This window comes from Pimephales promelas, chromosome 14 (assembly GCF_988280905.1).
Source record: "Pimephales promelas chromosome 14, fPimPro1.hap1.1, whole genome shotgun sequence".
Classification (NCBI taxonomy): Eukaryota; Metazoa; Chordata; class Actinopteri; order Cypriniformes; family Leuciscidae; genus Pimephales; species Pimephales promelas.
Genome location: NC_142782.1, coordinates 17,082,167 through 17,098,061, shown reverse-complemented (window position 1 = coordinate 17,098,061; position 15,895 = coordinate 17,082,167). Strand labels below are relative to the sequence as shown.

Here is a 15,895-nt window from a genome sequence, read left to right as displayed (position 1 = left end):
GAATTTAGGCTAATCTCCAGTATACTACAGAAACATTGAGAGGGATGGACATTTTTCCATAAATAAATAAATAAATAAATAAATAAATAAGTAAATTAACCACAAATTGCTGCTGCTTATGCTTGGTTCAGATTACATAATTTTTTTTGTGTGTGTGTGTGTTACGATAGTCACTGTGTCAGATTACGTGATTTTGTCTCCTAAAATCTTGTCGTGTCGTGGACCAGACACATGTCAGACTACATGTTGCTTCCTGACCAGTCATCGCATGCCGTCTTTAACAGCGCGAGTGATGTCATCAAGAAGGCGAAACTAGTAGCGAGTGACTTCCCGGAAACGAACGTAAACAATCTATGGATGAAGCGTGAGTGTTGTATTGGCTGTCCTGTGTTCAGGAAAAATCCCACAATGGACACGTTCCTGTATTGCTCGAAGAGGACAGTACGGGCTGTCAATCCTCCAAAGAGAACTTGAGGTAAAATATTGTTTTCTTATATATTTTTACTTTTAGTTTTAAAGTTAGCATCATCGTCTCTCTATTGTTTCACCATTTTTGAAAGTTGTGTACAGAAAAGCTTCTGTGGTCATATTGGTCAACCTCATACGTACATGTGACGGAACCATCATGGACAACCATTAAAAAAAATAAATAAACATGCGAGGTTTTTTTCGTGATGTCGTGAAGCATCGCAGACGCGACGTAGGTTGTCGCCTACTTTGACACACTATACGAGATGATACGATCGAATCTTGCTTCCCGATGCCCGTAGTCGTTTACGAATCCCCACGACACACTACGTCAAATGGATTGTGCCAAAATCAGGCTAAAATTGTGTAATCTGAAGCAGGCATTAGATAGCAAGATGAAATAAATAATCTATTTTGAACTATGTTTTAAAGAGAGTAATGGTATCTCTTATTTATATTTCAACAGTTTGGAACAGTTTAGGGATAGATTAAAATGAAGTAAATAACCAAGCCTGGTGTTCTAATCCCATACGCACTTCTTTCTTTTATGGACCTCAGAGAAGAAGGTATGGATTGTATTTCTTTGTGTTATGTTTTTTTTTTTTTTTTTTTAATCTTGAATTCTCACAATTTGTGTGCTTTTTCTGGGCGAGACGGAGTGAATGCGCTAATTGAGTCTCATGGACACACGTCAAGAACCGTGAACTGAAGACCACCAACCAAGGTCAGGATTTTTGTTAAATAATATGTTGATGCATATCGTAAACCATTTTAAACCAGTAAAAAAAAAATGTAAGAATTATTTATTTAATTGTGCAAAAAGAAAAGAAAGTAAAGGTTTCCAAATATCTATCATCAAAATTGCCCCATTTTTCTGACACTAAACTTATTAGACAAAATATCTGCAGCCATGCAGAGGGAAAGTATACACTGACTGGACCACAGAGAAATAAAGAGAGGCATTTTAACAAGCATGCTGCTTTTCTTGCACTGTCAAATTTCTGGTACATGTAGTTGAAGCAGCCAAGAATATTTTCTAGACGCAGTCGCCCTATTTCGATGATCAAAAATATTAACAAAGCATCAATGGATCTATGAAAAATGTAAACGTTTCACATCATGTGAAACGTTTACACAAAAGGACACAGGCTGAGATGAATAAGCTTGTATGCAGCAGTGTTTCTACATCCCAGGGATGTTTGTCTGGTGGTAAGCATTAGGATAAAACACACTGCAATCCTCTGACTCAACGTCAGCAGCAATAAATTCACAAGCATCTCAAACCCAAAGATTAGTCTACTTACACTTTTTTCAGGTTTTGGACTGCAGCCGATGCTGTTTTTAGCAACACAGAGAAAGGCACACTTTCTAAAAGCATTGGGAACAGGAGGAAGGTCCTTTTTTCAGTTCCTCTGTTCTCAAGAGCAGCATTTGGATTAGATCTGACAGAATTTGATCAGGTAAAGCAGACTCAGTCACTCTGAGGAGGAATGGAGAGAGAGAGATGGATGTGCGCTTAGTGTATTCTTATGCAAGAGAACAAAATGTCAAAACGTATTCAAGAAAATAGCCCAGGGGGCTAAAGTAGGGATGTACAGATAACTTTTTTTAAAAGCCAAGTACATATACCAATAAATTATTTGGGGGTACTAACTGATATTTCAGTACAATCATATCAATCACACTCAAATGCAGTTACAGATCACTAGTACTCTTGTCATTGACCGTAAAACAGTATGTTACAGGATTCAACCCGTCGATCTTGGAAGAATTTTAAGTCGATTACAAAGAGTTTACAAAATTAGAGAAGAAAAGCCTGTTGTGTGTTTAGTAAATGGTGTCTAGGGGATGTGGAGGCGCGCACTGTTACAATCATGTCATTTTTGCCGCACGCACCTTTGGACTCATGCAGATGCGTCGAGTTTAAACAAGGCTTTACGCTTTAACCAGCTCAGCCACAGTAACAGCTCATATTTAGCCAGCTAAACTTTTACTTTTTACCCTCGCTGTATTATGGGTTTGCCATGTGGGGAGAAATGTGTTGGTTATGTTAGAGAAACAATGACAATGTTACACACTCTTGGCTAGGGATGAGCCTATTTCCAAAAAAGTGGAGTATCTCTTTAATGCGCAGCTTGTTAGTGCAGTGCTGCTGATCGGTAGTAAATGCTGCTCTTCTGAACGCCAGAGGCGTCTCACGCAGACACGCCAAATATGCCTGGCGGCAGAAGTAGATAACACACATCATTCCAGGAAATCCCTATCGGGGATAAAAACCCCCATCATCATTCATTATATAAACAGAAGACTGTTGTCATTTGTTGGACAAGAGGTTCATAAATGCTTATGTTTGCTTTCTCAAATACACGTAATAAGTGACTCAAACTCACAGTGCTTTTAGATGGAGCAGCATTTAGAGCCGTAAATCAAAGACAAGCTGTGCATAAATAAATAAAATAATAATCGCAGCCTTTGTGATTTTATAATCGCAATAAGCCAAATCAGTTTAAGTATGATTTCATGTAAATTGTGATTAATCGTGCAACCCTAAATTATTTAATATAATGTGGGAAGATACTCTGAGAATGTTCAAAAGAACAGCATTTATTTGTAATAGAAATATTTTTTTTTTTTTAAATTTAGATCACTTTTTATTATTAAAGGGGTCATGAACTGGCTTTTTAAAAAATTCTATATTGTTTTCTGAGGTCAACTTATGACATTCGCTTGGTTTTTACCAGCGCAGTCTCATCCCAAGACGTCATATAACATCTTTTGACCATACGTCAATATCCGCCTTTTTAGGGCCCCCTTAAACGTCGGTAGATGAAGTTATCAGATCCTAACTCTATTCCAGACCTAAACCTAACCCTAAACTTACCCCGTCACCTAACTGACGTTAAAGGTAAAGCGTCAGTTGTATGACGGCCCGGGATCGTCATCTACCGACATTTAAGGGGGCCCTAAAAAGGCGGATATTGACGTATGGTCAAAAGACGTCCCAAGACGTCAGTTATACGACTTCTTGGGATGAGACTGTGTTATTTTTACATTCAAAAACATCAAAATGAATAAGTAATAGGCTAATTTCTACCCTAGTTTTGAGCCTAGCTGAAAAACGCTCGCATTGAAGACCCGGAAGTAAACGCCCACTGCAATGAGCGGATAACAGTTTGTAAATTATAATGAGTTTCAACTTACTGGTCAGTGGACGTGGGGAAAATTGTTTTGAAAACTTCCAATGTTGTAAAATGGCAACCGGAATAATTCGCGCCCATACATGTTCGACCCAGAGTCCGTGTGTTGCACCATTCCTTTCGGATCCAAAATAGACGGCACAGCACCGTTCTTTACTCTTAATCGGTCTGCAAATCCAGTCTTGTTTACAAAACAATCCTCAGTAAAATGTAGGGAACAAACGGACAATGTTTTACCCTCATCAGCTGGAACATCATTAAAAATAAAGTTTATCCATGCAGTCCTATTGGAATCCAGAGGAAGCTTGTGTAGCAACTGTCTTCTTCCACAACCAGGCACTGCACAATATTTTGTAAACGGCATGTTTATTGCTCGGTAAATAGATCCGGTTTGTCATCACGAGGTAGGCATCTATGTTATTTGGCTATGCATTTAATGCGTGAATCGGTGGGCGGGGCTTAACCGGCTGTGTTGATGTCGACGTTGATCTTCTGCGCGGGTGGTGTTTAATCCTCTTTAACGTCATAGTTCCCCACTTTGAAAAACGATTCGTTTGCAGAGGTTGGTGTCAATAAAACCTTTTATTGGACTAACAAGGACGTTATCAGTTCTGAAACTTAAAGGATATTCTATGAATATGATGACGACCTCTTAGGAAAATTTTATTTCTCAGTTTATCACCCCTTTAATGTGTCCTTGCTGATTAAAATAATTAGTCAACAATTACTTTTTTGTATATAACATAATAAAATTATTACTTTTGAGTACCTGAGCACCAGAAACGAGTACACTGTAACAATCCAAAGTTGTAAATCAATGACACACACACACAAAAAAAAAAACTGTTAGGTTACATTACAAATAACATTACAGTATTGACATGATTAACACTGGTATTCAAAATGTAACTCTCAGGTTAGGTTGGTGCCTTAACAAGGATCCGTTTTTCATTTCTTCTTCCTCTTTGCATCTGGTTGAATCAGTGCTCTCAGTGCCCTTAAAGCACAGCATTAAGGAGCTCTGTGGGATATGAATCACAGGCTGGATGCAACATTACGCACTTTCAAATCTGTTTACTACAATGCACCAGACCAAACCACTCATGAGAAAAATTACCCACACATTCAGGATTCAGCAACGAATGCAGTCTGACTCTGCAATGGACAGTGTTGTGGATGGATGTAGTGACTGAGCAGATGAGAAATCCAGAGTGGAAGCATACAATTTTCAATTTCATGTCAATTATGAGCACCAAGAGACATCTAAGAAGTGGATGCAGCTAACGTGTCTAGCAGGGGATGTGATGTGGAGTGGGATACTCTTTCGGTGGCCAAGCACCCAAACCACATTTCCATTTACAACTACATAAATGTGCACGCAAAGAGATAACACTTGGTCAGTGGAGCTCTACTGAAAGCCTTTTTAAGGTGTTCAGATCTGCATTTTTCCCGCTTCTACTGGTATCTAACTGACCACTGAAAATCCCATTACCAAGCACAAAGTCTTTCTGAGAAATCTATTTCATTGCACCAGACTAGTGTACATGAGTGTGGGAGTACTGTGCGGAAATGTCTCCAATCCAGGATGCTTTTGCTCTGCTCAGAATGAGAAACTATATCTCTGTGGTTCAAAGAAATAGTGTACCAAGCAAGTTGAGTACCTTGGCAAGAATTCGGAGATAAAATAACAACCACATGCAGTTTAGCAGTCATCTTTGAGATTTCACAATTAAAAAAAAAAAAATCACCAAACATCAAGGATCTATGAAACACCTGTGCATTCCATTACATGGAAACAAAATTACACCTCAGAAAAATTGACTGTTGATGGAATAGCGAGCCAAACATAGCATGCCTGCCAATAACCAAGTGACCAATCAAAACAAACAGAAGTTCACACACAGATAACATAAGCCTCCTGAGAATTACAAATTCAAGTGGCTCTCAGAAACAGTCATCAAACTTCTTGCATTGAAGATAGAGAAGTTGTTGACAGATCTGAAAAATGTGGTCGTGTACAGAAAGAGGAGGCCAACAAATGATTCCTCAAAATTAAATAAATAGCCTAAAGCAAATATCCCACTCCCCTAAGACTGTTTAAATGTTTTTTGTTTCGTTTTTTCTGAAGTGGGCATTCATTAAATACATTTTACTATTTTTAATGTTTATTTTAGCATACAAGTGCCATATTAAATCCAGTAAAAGTAAATTACCATCAAGAAAACGTTAATAAATTACCATCAAGAAAAAAACAAAGTTGCACCAATTACTTGACAATCTGTTTTTTTTTTTTTTTTTTTTCTGAAAGGCTATATCAGTCATTTATTGGTTATCAGCCATTTAAAATAATTATTACATATCTGTATCGGACAGAATTTTCAATAGGTGCATCCTTATTTAAAGTCATCATAAAGATTAGTCGTCAAATGATCACATCCTCAATTCAAACACCCACACAATCTTACTCCAGTTATGTTGCTTCACTGCCATTCACAAATCCTCTCCCTTGGGATAGTGAAGTGTCTATATTGTATGCACACTTCAGAATTTACATACTTTGTTTTTCAGACATACTTCTTTAGTCACATCCTGTTTCATACAATATAATATGTTTTTTGCCTACAAATACTATGGAAGTATGCAATTTCAAATTCCCCATTCCAAATGCTTAAAAAAAATCCTATTTTTTAAAAAGACTATAATTTTGTCAGAACCTCTAATAAATTACATATGATTTTGTTTAGTTGTCTATTCAACCCTCTACACTGCAAGTAAATCACTCCCGTGACCAGATTTCACGCTAGATGACTAACAAATAATTAGCAAATGGCTCGTAAATTGTATGATTTCACTCACCAGTGGTTAGTTGAAGTTACAGGTAAAAAAAAAAATTCATAGCATGGTCTCTCAAGCACCCAACATAAATGAAATGAAGGGGCTTACAAACGGCAAGTAAAGAGATTTGACTCAAGATCAAAATGCAGGGCTCAACAATAAGGACTGCTGATGGACAAGAGTTGACGAAATTGTCACTTACTTACTGCATGACATACAGGTGCCGGTGCCATCAAACTGTAAGGGAAACTGTTTATTTCTGTAACCTAAAAATAGCCGCGTTTACATTACCCTTAAAATTGTGCAAACTGAAATTGTGAATTGAAAATACGCACAACGGAAACACGTCGATTTCACAAAAACTCTTGTTTATCGCATTGTAACATTCTTATCATTATCGTTAATATTTATTAGGCTACATATTTAGAAAGCAATTCGTCAATTGTCCTTCATAATACATGTTAGACCATAATAATACAGGGCTAAGATTATTACAAATAAACATAAGATTTTGACACATATCCAAGTGTTTGTGCGAATTGTACACTGTATGGCACGGAAGCGGGGGCATTTTCTTATCAACAGTGGAAACAACTTAAAATACTCTTATCATTTCTGGTCATACAAAAATATAACACATTATTTGCAACTGATTTTATTTGCGCAAACTCACAAAAGAAAACATTGTGCTTTTGTAAAATAAAACAAAACAATCAGGCGCGGTTTCATTATCTCTTTGAACTAAGCCCTATAAGCGCAAGACACATTTATAACCATTAACCTATAACTCAACTTTCTGTAGGCTGTGGTTCCAGATACAGATGTGGTTCATATAGCTCATGGCTCTTCTAATTCAGCACGGTGGGAAAAACAGTTCTAATTTGGCCTTAGAAAACCAGCGTAATCTAGGCTATATTTTTTTTTTTTTCATATTAATTTGTGAATCCTTTAAATGTTTAATACATGGGCCAAAAGTCAAACAAAAATCTGAAAATCGACACCATACAGTTTAAATTATAATTTTGATGTTCAACTTTGCTTTTTAAACCATTCATTTTTCATTTTGCAAAATTAAAAAAAGAAAAACAAATGGACACAAAAGTACGCTGAGCATTTGGACAGTATAAGTTCATAAAAAATAAACAATAATTACAGGAATACTGAATTCTAAACCTCAAAGAAATGCCACAATCACAATCACAAACACCTACGTGTCGTTCGCAGTATTTAGGGTATTTCCCTATCCCTGCCAATGACATTAATGCTAGGATAACACACACCACGTCTCCTTCCAGTAATAATAATAATGTCTAAGGCAGTGGCTGTGATATAGGCTATAATTATCTACCAACGTCCGTTGCAATGATTTTTGGAATGACTTATCGCGAGAGGAAAAAAAATAAGTTTTAGTCGCATAACATCGGTAAATGGAAACGGTGTCATTTCGCAATAGATTTTAATCAACATTTCGGAAAAAAAATTTTTTTTTTTTTTAAATGCAAAAGTTTTGCGCAAATCTGTAATGGAAACGCACCTAATAACAACAAAATGTGCATTTGTAAAATAATAAATACAATCAGGATGCACTTTTAGCCATCTTGGTCTCAGTCACATCAATAAACGAACTAAAACTCAATACTTGTCTCACAGATATGATAATAATATCTGTAGAAAGCTTGAAATATCTAGGATACTTTTAAATAAACCATTTCAAATGGAAAATATTCTCAGAATATGTAATAGGTGAAACGGGCATAGGCAGTTAGACGTGTCCACTACTACGGAGATGAGGAGTCAGCATTCATTGAATTAGCCAAGGCCTAATTTCTGCAGCCAAAAAGACAGAAAACACGATCAATAAATTATTAAAATGTTTAGACAGTCTCTTTCTGTATTTTCAAGACAAATTCATAATTATTAAGTTTGCCGATGCTAAAGTCGACGGTCGACTATTTGATTAAATGAACGACTACAAGTCGTATAGAAAAATCTTTAGACGAGGGTAGCCCTAGATTCTCAATTTATCCAAATCAAGCAGCTCTAAGTCATCATAAATAAAAAAATTATACGTTCTGGAAGCATTGCACCAAACTGAAATAAACAACTGAAAGAACTGAAATAAATCTCAGAAGCTGAATCACATCCTCCTAAATGTTTACAAGAACATGATTTTCATGAATTGTCAGTTTTCACATTTTTGCCAAATACCAATAGCAAGGCGCCAAGAAAAATATGCTCAGGGCCCCTCTAAAATTACTATAGGTGTCAGTGCTCTCTCTCTCTCTCTCTCTCTCTCTCTCTCTCTCTCTCTCTCTCTCTCTCTCACACACACACACACACACACACACACACACTATCTGGACTGGAGATTCACACTTCCTAACTCCTGACCCTGCTGAAAACACATCCTGCTTGACCTCAGCGTCACCTCAACAGTTTGTACATTCAGTCACATGACAGAAAACTGCAGTCAGTTAAAACCTCCCATTAACGCGGAGATGGTTCGTCAGGACATAGAACTTCAACATAAGGACATTTGGCAGAGGTAGGAGTAAATTGGCATCATGAAACATCCTTATTTTTTAAGCTTTCAAGAAAATAGTGAAAGAAGGTGTTGAGATAAGCCCCACTAAAATAGATAATGCATCAAATAAGCTCCAGTGTGCTACTCAAAGAGCACTGCTAACTAAATATCACAGCTTTGGCATGTGTTGAGGAGATACAATGTGAGAAGCTTCATACCCTCAATACGAGGCTACATAAGGACAGCCGAACAGTTGGGGGATGAACCAGATCAGAAAAGCAGTCCGTAATGTGCCAGCCACACAGCTGACTGATTAGAAAACGAGAGCATTTTAGGATTTGGCAGTTGTCTAAAAAATACAAGACCGGCAGCGCGTGTTTGAGCAAGAAAGCCGTATGGATCACGGTTTCCCTCGCCTGAAATTACCCAAAAACCAATTTAAATCTTTTTGGGACGATTTCCATAGCCAGTTAAAGTTGCAATGAAATGGACGTAGCAACAGATATTTTCTTCTGTACTGTGACTTATCACATCCAAGTGATAAGGATTATCAAAAAAGAAAGAAATATAGGGGGTGACTTGGTTCAATGCATCAAATGTTGAAGGGATTTTGACATTGGTATTGCACTCAAAATGAATGTGATCTTCCAGTCAATTGTGGAGGGACAAAATGAAAAGTGAAAAGGACTAAAGTGCTGCATAACACTAGAGAAAAGTCTGTAATTTTCACTAGAAGATCAAGTTATGGCAATTACATATTACAAAATTAAACATGCACGGATGAATTGTTCATAATAAGATATATAACATGAATTTAAAAAAAATGTGGGATGAAATCCATGACGGCATTTAGAAATATACAAACTGGGCAATGTCTGTATATAACAAACTTAATATAAACTTCTTGCTGAATGAACTGTTGTAAAAAGCAACATCAAACTCACATAGTGCTGCTGGTCTGAATAACAGTTAAATCACATCAGTTTCCACTCCTGTTCCAGCCAATTTCATTATTTTTTTTTTCTTTTTATTTTATCATTTGTTTTAAATTAAGGGTTATTTTTCTTACATTTTATCATTTTAATATGCTAACGCCAAATTTATGTGCTAACTAAACCTACCTTTAGGGGTTGTAGGTCACTTATAATATCTCCAGACAAATGACTGTTTGGAAATAAGTGGCCCAGTATGAAAACCCTTGAATTCAGAGGGTCCTAGATGTGCATGGCTGAGCATTTGTCATCCATCATCACAGAAAATAATTTTTCACAATAATATTTTGATCGCAATGGGAAATGTCTATAACGTCAGTCACATAAGAGCCATCTGTAAACACAGAGATATAACGTTAGCAGCGCGAGACCTAATAAAGTGAGTGACAACAGAACAAAAGCTGCAAATGCATGTGCGATTCACATTGAAAGGGAATTATTCAAACCACTTAGGGCATTACACTGTCAAATAAAACACTGCAGCTGGCATTAACACACCAGCATGACTGCCAATGAGAAGTGCATGACAAAAACAAAAGCTGCAAGAGTCTGTGAGTCAGCGACCAAAAGCAAAAGAATCATTATAGCGCTTCAATAACGTTAACGTTAAATGAAACACCTCGCTTAGAAATCTACATTCGGGTATTAATATGCCAAGATATCGAAATATGTTCCTGAAAGCTTAATTTGGCAAAAAACGGGGTTAAAAAACAAAAAGTGACAACATGACCGAGACAAGCAGGCCAACAAGCAGCTAACGCTCAGTTCGCTAAAGTGTCACATTAACCAGCTCGAGACAGCGTAACGTTACAACAGACTTACCGACTAATTTGACGGCTGGGTATGACGTTTTAAATTCAGAAGCGACTGGTACGGGTCGGTTTTACAGTTGAGTTCTCGTTACAGTCCCCCAAAGGTCCTAACTGCGAATGAAAGAGATAAAAAAAAGTCCTCCGTCGTAAGATTTTCTCCTCCCTTTAGCAACAGCCACAGCGCACAGCTGTCATCAAACGGGGACGCGCACCGTGCGCATGCGCAATTCAAACTTTCGCAGACCTGCAGCGTATGGAACTTTTTTATTGTGTGTTTTTTGTTTTGTATTTACAGTGGGTTTTCCATCTCTGTTATATTTTAAAATTAAAATATTTATACATTTAACTAATTTAGAGGGTTAAGGATTGGCTGAGACCTCGAGATTCAATGAGAACATTAAATTGACAAATGTATTTTGGATAATAAATTGTTTGATCAGCAGGTGTCGCTACCAGCATGTGATTATGGAACAATCGAAGATATGCACTCTTTTATGGTGTGTTGCGGAAAATGTGTATGTGGTTATATTTTTCTTTGTTGATGTTGCAATAATAACAATAATTGCTCTCACATTGCAGAGGGTATGTAGCAATTGCAATTGCACAGATATAAATCTGTGTATGTATAATAAGAAGAATTTGAATAGAAACTTTGTAATTGAAATGCATAATTTAAAATAAATTAATGCAACGAACACAGGAACTGCAAATATATATATGCAAATGCAAATACAAATACAATACAGATGAATAGCGTTAATTTCTTTATTTCTGACAATATGACAAAATACATCCAATCATGTGCATAGATAATGTAATTTAGGCTATATATGACACGTTCAAAGTGAATGTAAACAAATTAATAAAATCAAAATTATTATAAGCTTATGTGTTTGATACAACTTTGAAAATCATAAACAGCAAAATAACATTTTACCAATTTAAATCTTATTGTAATTTCTTTTCAGAACATTATGCCTTACTGTTCATTTGATTAATACAGTTTGACATAACTAAAATACATAGATTAGGATCCTGCAAGAGATATATTTATTTTGTTAGTTCAGTAACAAAAATCATTCTGTGCACTGTAAAAAGGACATATGATCAATAAGTTTTGACAAAATATATTTTTTTTTACTTTGCTTTAACTCGTCAAAATAACTACATATAAATACTAAATAACTTTTTTTATAAGTTATACAAGATTCAACTCGTGTTTTAAGTTTAACTGACTTAAAGGAGCTGTATGTAAAAAATGTATTTCAAATAATCATAAAATGACCCTGATATGTCACTCTAGACATTAAGAAATTATGTTCAGCCTACTTATCACTGACAACAGTAGTCCAGCCAGGATATTGTCATTTAAAAGGTGAAGTTGCAGCCCTCAACTGATGTTGATGTTGGTGATGTTGTGTTTTGGTCTGATGCTCCACCCTCCACCTATCTACCAATCACGAAGTCCGTAGTGTTGCCGCATCTTGGTTGCCAGCTCTGCTCTAGTCATAGACATACACTAGACGTCACCTTGGGGTTGCATGCATCAAAAACCGCTCTCATCTTGGAACAGGGGTCTTGTCATAGGAAGTAGCTAGGTAACGCTCCTATCTCTGCCTTTACTTCGAATTAATTGATGGTGGCGGACTTTTGTGCTGTGTATGATGTTCAAATTAATGAAAACTAGGAAGAATTTTTTTTTTTTTTAAATTACATTTTTTCATCTATGATAAATACATGCCTGACCGTTGGAACCAACCAAAAAAAAAATGATGATTTCATTATGATTTATGGTGATTTTATTTCCATTAGACCTTTGTCTACATTGACACTGATGCATTAAAGTGGAGGGGTTCATCTGTTCCAAGATGGCGGCTCTATTGACGCATTCGTTCTAATGAACTGCCGTAGCCAAGCGACATCTAGTGTATATATCTATGTGCTCTAGTTACCACAGCTGCAGCTACAAACATGTCGGATAAAAAAATGTTGGATCCTGCAGCCCACCTGACAACCTCGAATGGCCCCCCTATTCGAGGTTGTCAGGTAGGTTGCAGGATCCAACATTTTTTTATCCGTTCCAAGATGGACCATTCCAACCGTTCCAAGAAGGTTGCTGCCTTCAAACATCCAAGGTGATTGTACTTAAAAATGTAATGTAGAAACTTTTTTACAGTGATGAAATGTGATACATTACAGCCCACAGGTGATAAAATAAAAAGATTGAGAGAGTTTAATTTAATCCATTCCGCATCCTGAATATTTTGTCTTAATAATCAGCATTATACATATTCACTTCCTTTTTTCTTTGAGATTCATTTAGTAGGATTTTTATTGGTTGTCTTCAATAATTCCATGGACAAACAACACGGAATAGCACCAAAGAGAACATTGTGGTCCTCAGCTCTCTACCGCAGCTGTCAGAGGCAGACAGAGTTTACAGCTTTATTACTTGAGTAAAAGTACATATACGCCCCTTGCTAAATTTTACTCAAGTACAAGTACAAGTACTACAGTCAGATGTCTACTTAAGTAAAAGTACTGAAGTACTTGTTTTTAAAAGTACTTGAGTATTAAGAGTACAAGAGTAGATTTTCTAAACATTGCATTATTGCCACAGTACTTACATTTATGTACAGATACATGCTACATGGAGTTATGAAAAAAATGTTAAAGTTATACCTTGGAGAATGTAAAAGAAATTGAAAGCAAAATCGAGTCATTTTCATCTTTTTACTATGTTGCTTCATTTAACATTTAAGAAAATTTCATAAAATTCATAAAATTTAAACAGTCTGGCGAGGTGGAGCCACGGGTCGGCAAATTCACGGGATGGACCGGCTGCATCTCCATCCATTAGTTCGTCCATAGTTTGGTCTCTTATCTAAATCTGACCATGGAGTCGACTTTGGCGGAAAGCTGAAGGTGATTGCTGATAGGGTGTCCCAATCAGTGGCGCCTGCACAATCCAATCACGTTTGAGAGGGAAATAACAAATTTAGGGTTTCCAAGATTTTTCTTTTTTTTAAATGTATTTTATTTTTATTTTGTTGGCAAGCAGCATATGCCTTTTTTAAGTAGTAACGTGTACTCACAGTAATGGATAGAAATGTAGTGGAGTACAATATTTCCCTCTCAAATGTACTTTAGTAAAGTCATGTGTACTCCCCAAAAATGATACTCGAGTAAAGTACAGATCCCTCAAAATTGTACTTTACTCAACTACTCCGTTACTGTCCGGCTCCATTAAATGATCTTGTGATCTCTATCATTCATTCTGAAAGTACAGAATCATGCTGGTGTCTCCCCAGATGGCATTTTAATGACCTTCCAACAAACAATCACGATTGAGTCGCAGACCTCTCATGTTGGCTTACCAATGCGAGTCCTGCTCCGCAAAGCCTTCTTGCCTTTCTGTGCAGGAGGTAGAGCAGGAGGCAACGGCCCAGGAGGAGGATGAATTACCACCTCGTCTCTTCTCAGCAATGTTGGAGCGCTGTTGTTGGAGGCGGTCTCAGCACCCCAGCCCCCTGGTGGCTCTGAATTGGAGCGGGGGCCCAGGGAAAGAGGTAGGCAAGTTTTAGGTGTGATAGTGGTCATTGTGCGGTTGAGCACTCGTCTCCTAGATGTTCCCAGGGCAGGCATGCTGGGAGGTCTCTGTTTCTTGGTCTCCATGGGATCGACTGTGTGGTTTCTGCAAAGCGCATTGGGAGTTGTGCGAGCCAGCGCTTGTGTTCTCAGTAAGTTAGTAAGGCGGGTCTCCAGGCCGAACAGCGCCTGCTCCGTGTAGCTTTGCATGTCGCAGCGAAGCTGAGCGAGCTCCTCTCTCAGATCCCTCTTTAATGTCTCGACGTTCAACAATATCTCCTCCAACAAGACTACAGATAATTCTTCACCTCTCTCCTTCTTATTCTCCACAGTCATTTGCTCTTCTACGGTCTCTTTCTGGACCTCCTCAGATGAGCTGATCTCATCTGTTTGTGTAGGTTCATCATGTTCCTTCTTGCTCTTCTCCAGTTCCTTGATTTGGTTTACAACATCCATTATGCCCATGCGCTGACCATCCAAACCGGCCTGCGTCCTGATCTGACTCCTCACCAAAGAGAAGACTGTATGGATTCTAGCCTGCTTTTCTTTGTCTGTAACCCCCTCCGCTGCTTCACTCTTCTCCTCCATTTCTTTATGAACAGCAGGTTCATGCTCCTCAGCTTCAACCTGCATGTTTGTTTCCTCCTTCTCTCTGTCATCTCGGTTTCTCCTCTTTTGCAACCACTTCTGCACAATGGCTGGGTTTTCCGCTGTCTCCTCATTCATGATGCTCGGCTTTCTTTGATCTTTTCTTTACTTTTCTTCGTTCTTCATGCTTGTTTTACAATCTTTTTATAGCATGTCTCGTGATGTATTGTCTTTGTTGTTTCTTCGTTGTGCTCTGATCACTCTAATGACTTGTGCTGAGATCACATTGAGCTAAGAGAGACCAACGGTGCTGTATTTCCCCTGAGAAGAACTGTAAGTGTCCAATCCGCATCGGCTACAGACTGTCACTGTTCTCTCGAGAAACATACCTCATGTGCATCAACATCTTTCCCCTAAGCGCTCACATGTGCTAATTTGCGTTTCAGCCACTGCCAGTCTACAGTGCAAATACCTGCTCTCAGTAGGTTTGTACTTCTGAGAACACTTAAGAGGTTCACTTACATCAGAAGGATTCATAACAGCGTGATCACAAATCAGTAAAGAGTTTTTTTTTTTTCCCCGGGCCACACAAATGTTACTATTTCCAGACAGAAAACTGTTGTAAATACTTTACGAGAGCTCCTAATAAGATGCTGAATTTATAATTAATATTATTTTAATTATTTGTGTTTATGCTTTTATATAAAGCTAGGCTACTTATGAAAGTGTAAACGCAAATTTATGAGTTACATCACACCTGATCTGTCCTCAGCATCAACAGTGGCAGCTTAAACACTGTTAATGAAGTCCCCAGTCGGTTATAAGCATTTTGCTAAAGGGGGGAGTGGGGGCTGTTACACAAAACGTTTACCATCATGATGCATTAGAAGG

At 37.5% G+C, this 15,895-nt stretch overlaps 2 protein-coding genes across 7 annotated transcripts in view; both read right to left on the bottom strand.

Annotated features, from left to right (window-relative positions):
• gapvd1 (GTPase activating protein and VPS9 domains 1) overlaps positions 1-11,030 on the bottom strand; it is a 43,390-nt gene extending 32,360 nt beyond the window's left edge. For 5 of the 6 annotated variants that reach the window (XM_039681225.2, XM_089119531.1, XM_039681250.2 and 2 more), the window contains exon 1: positions 10,839-11,029. The gene's annotated coding sequence lies outside the window, so the exon portion shown is untranslated. Of the gene's footprint in view, positions 1-10,838 lie in introns of all 6 variants that reach the window. The other variant, XM_089119532.1, reaches the window with a different exon arrangement.
• A 3,161-nt stretch (positions 11,031-14,191) lies between these two features.
• LOC148973707 (uncharacterized) lies at positions 14,192-15,142 on the bottom strand. Its single transcript, XM_089119186.1, has one exon. The coding sequence runs from the start codon at positions 15,140-15,142 to the stop codon at positions 14,192-14,194; it is 951 nt and encodes a 316-aa protein (XP_088975312.1).
• Between the last annotated feature and the right edge of the window lie 753 nt (positions 15,143-15,895).

What these genes read in the sequence shown, in the direction of transcription:
- LOC148973707 (XM_089119186.1), bottom strand. Translation starts at nt 15,142, where the DNA reads ATGAATGAGGAGACAGCGGAAAACCCAGCCATTGTGCAGAAGTGGTTG.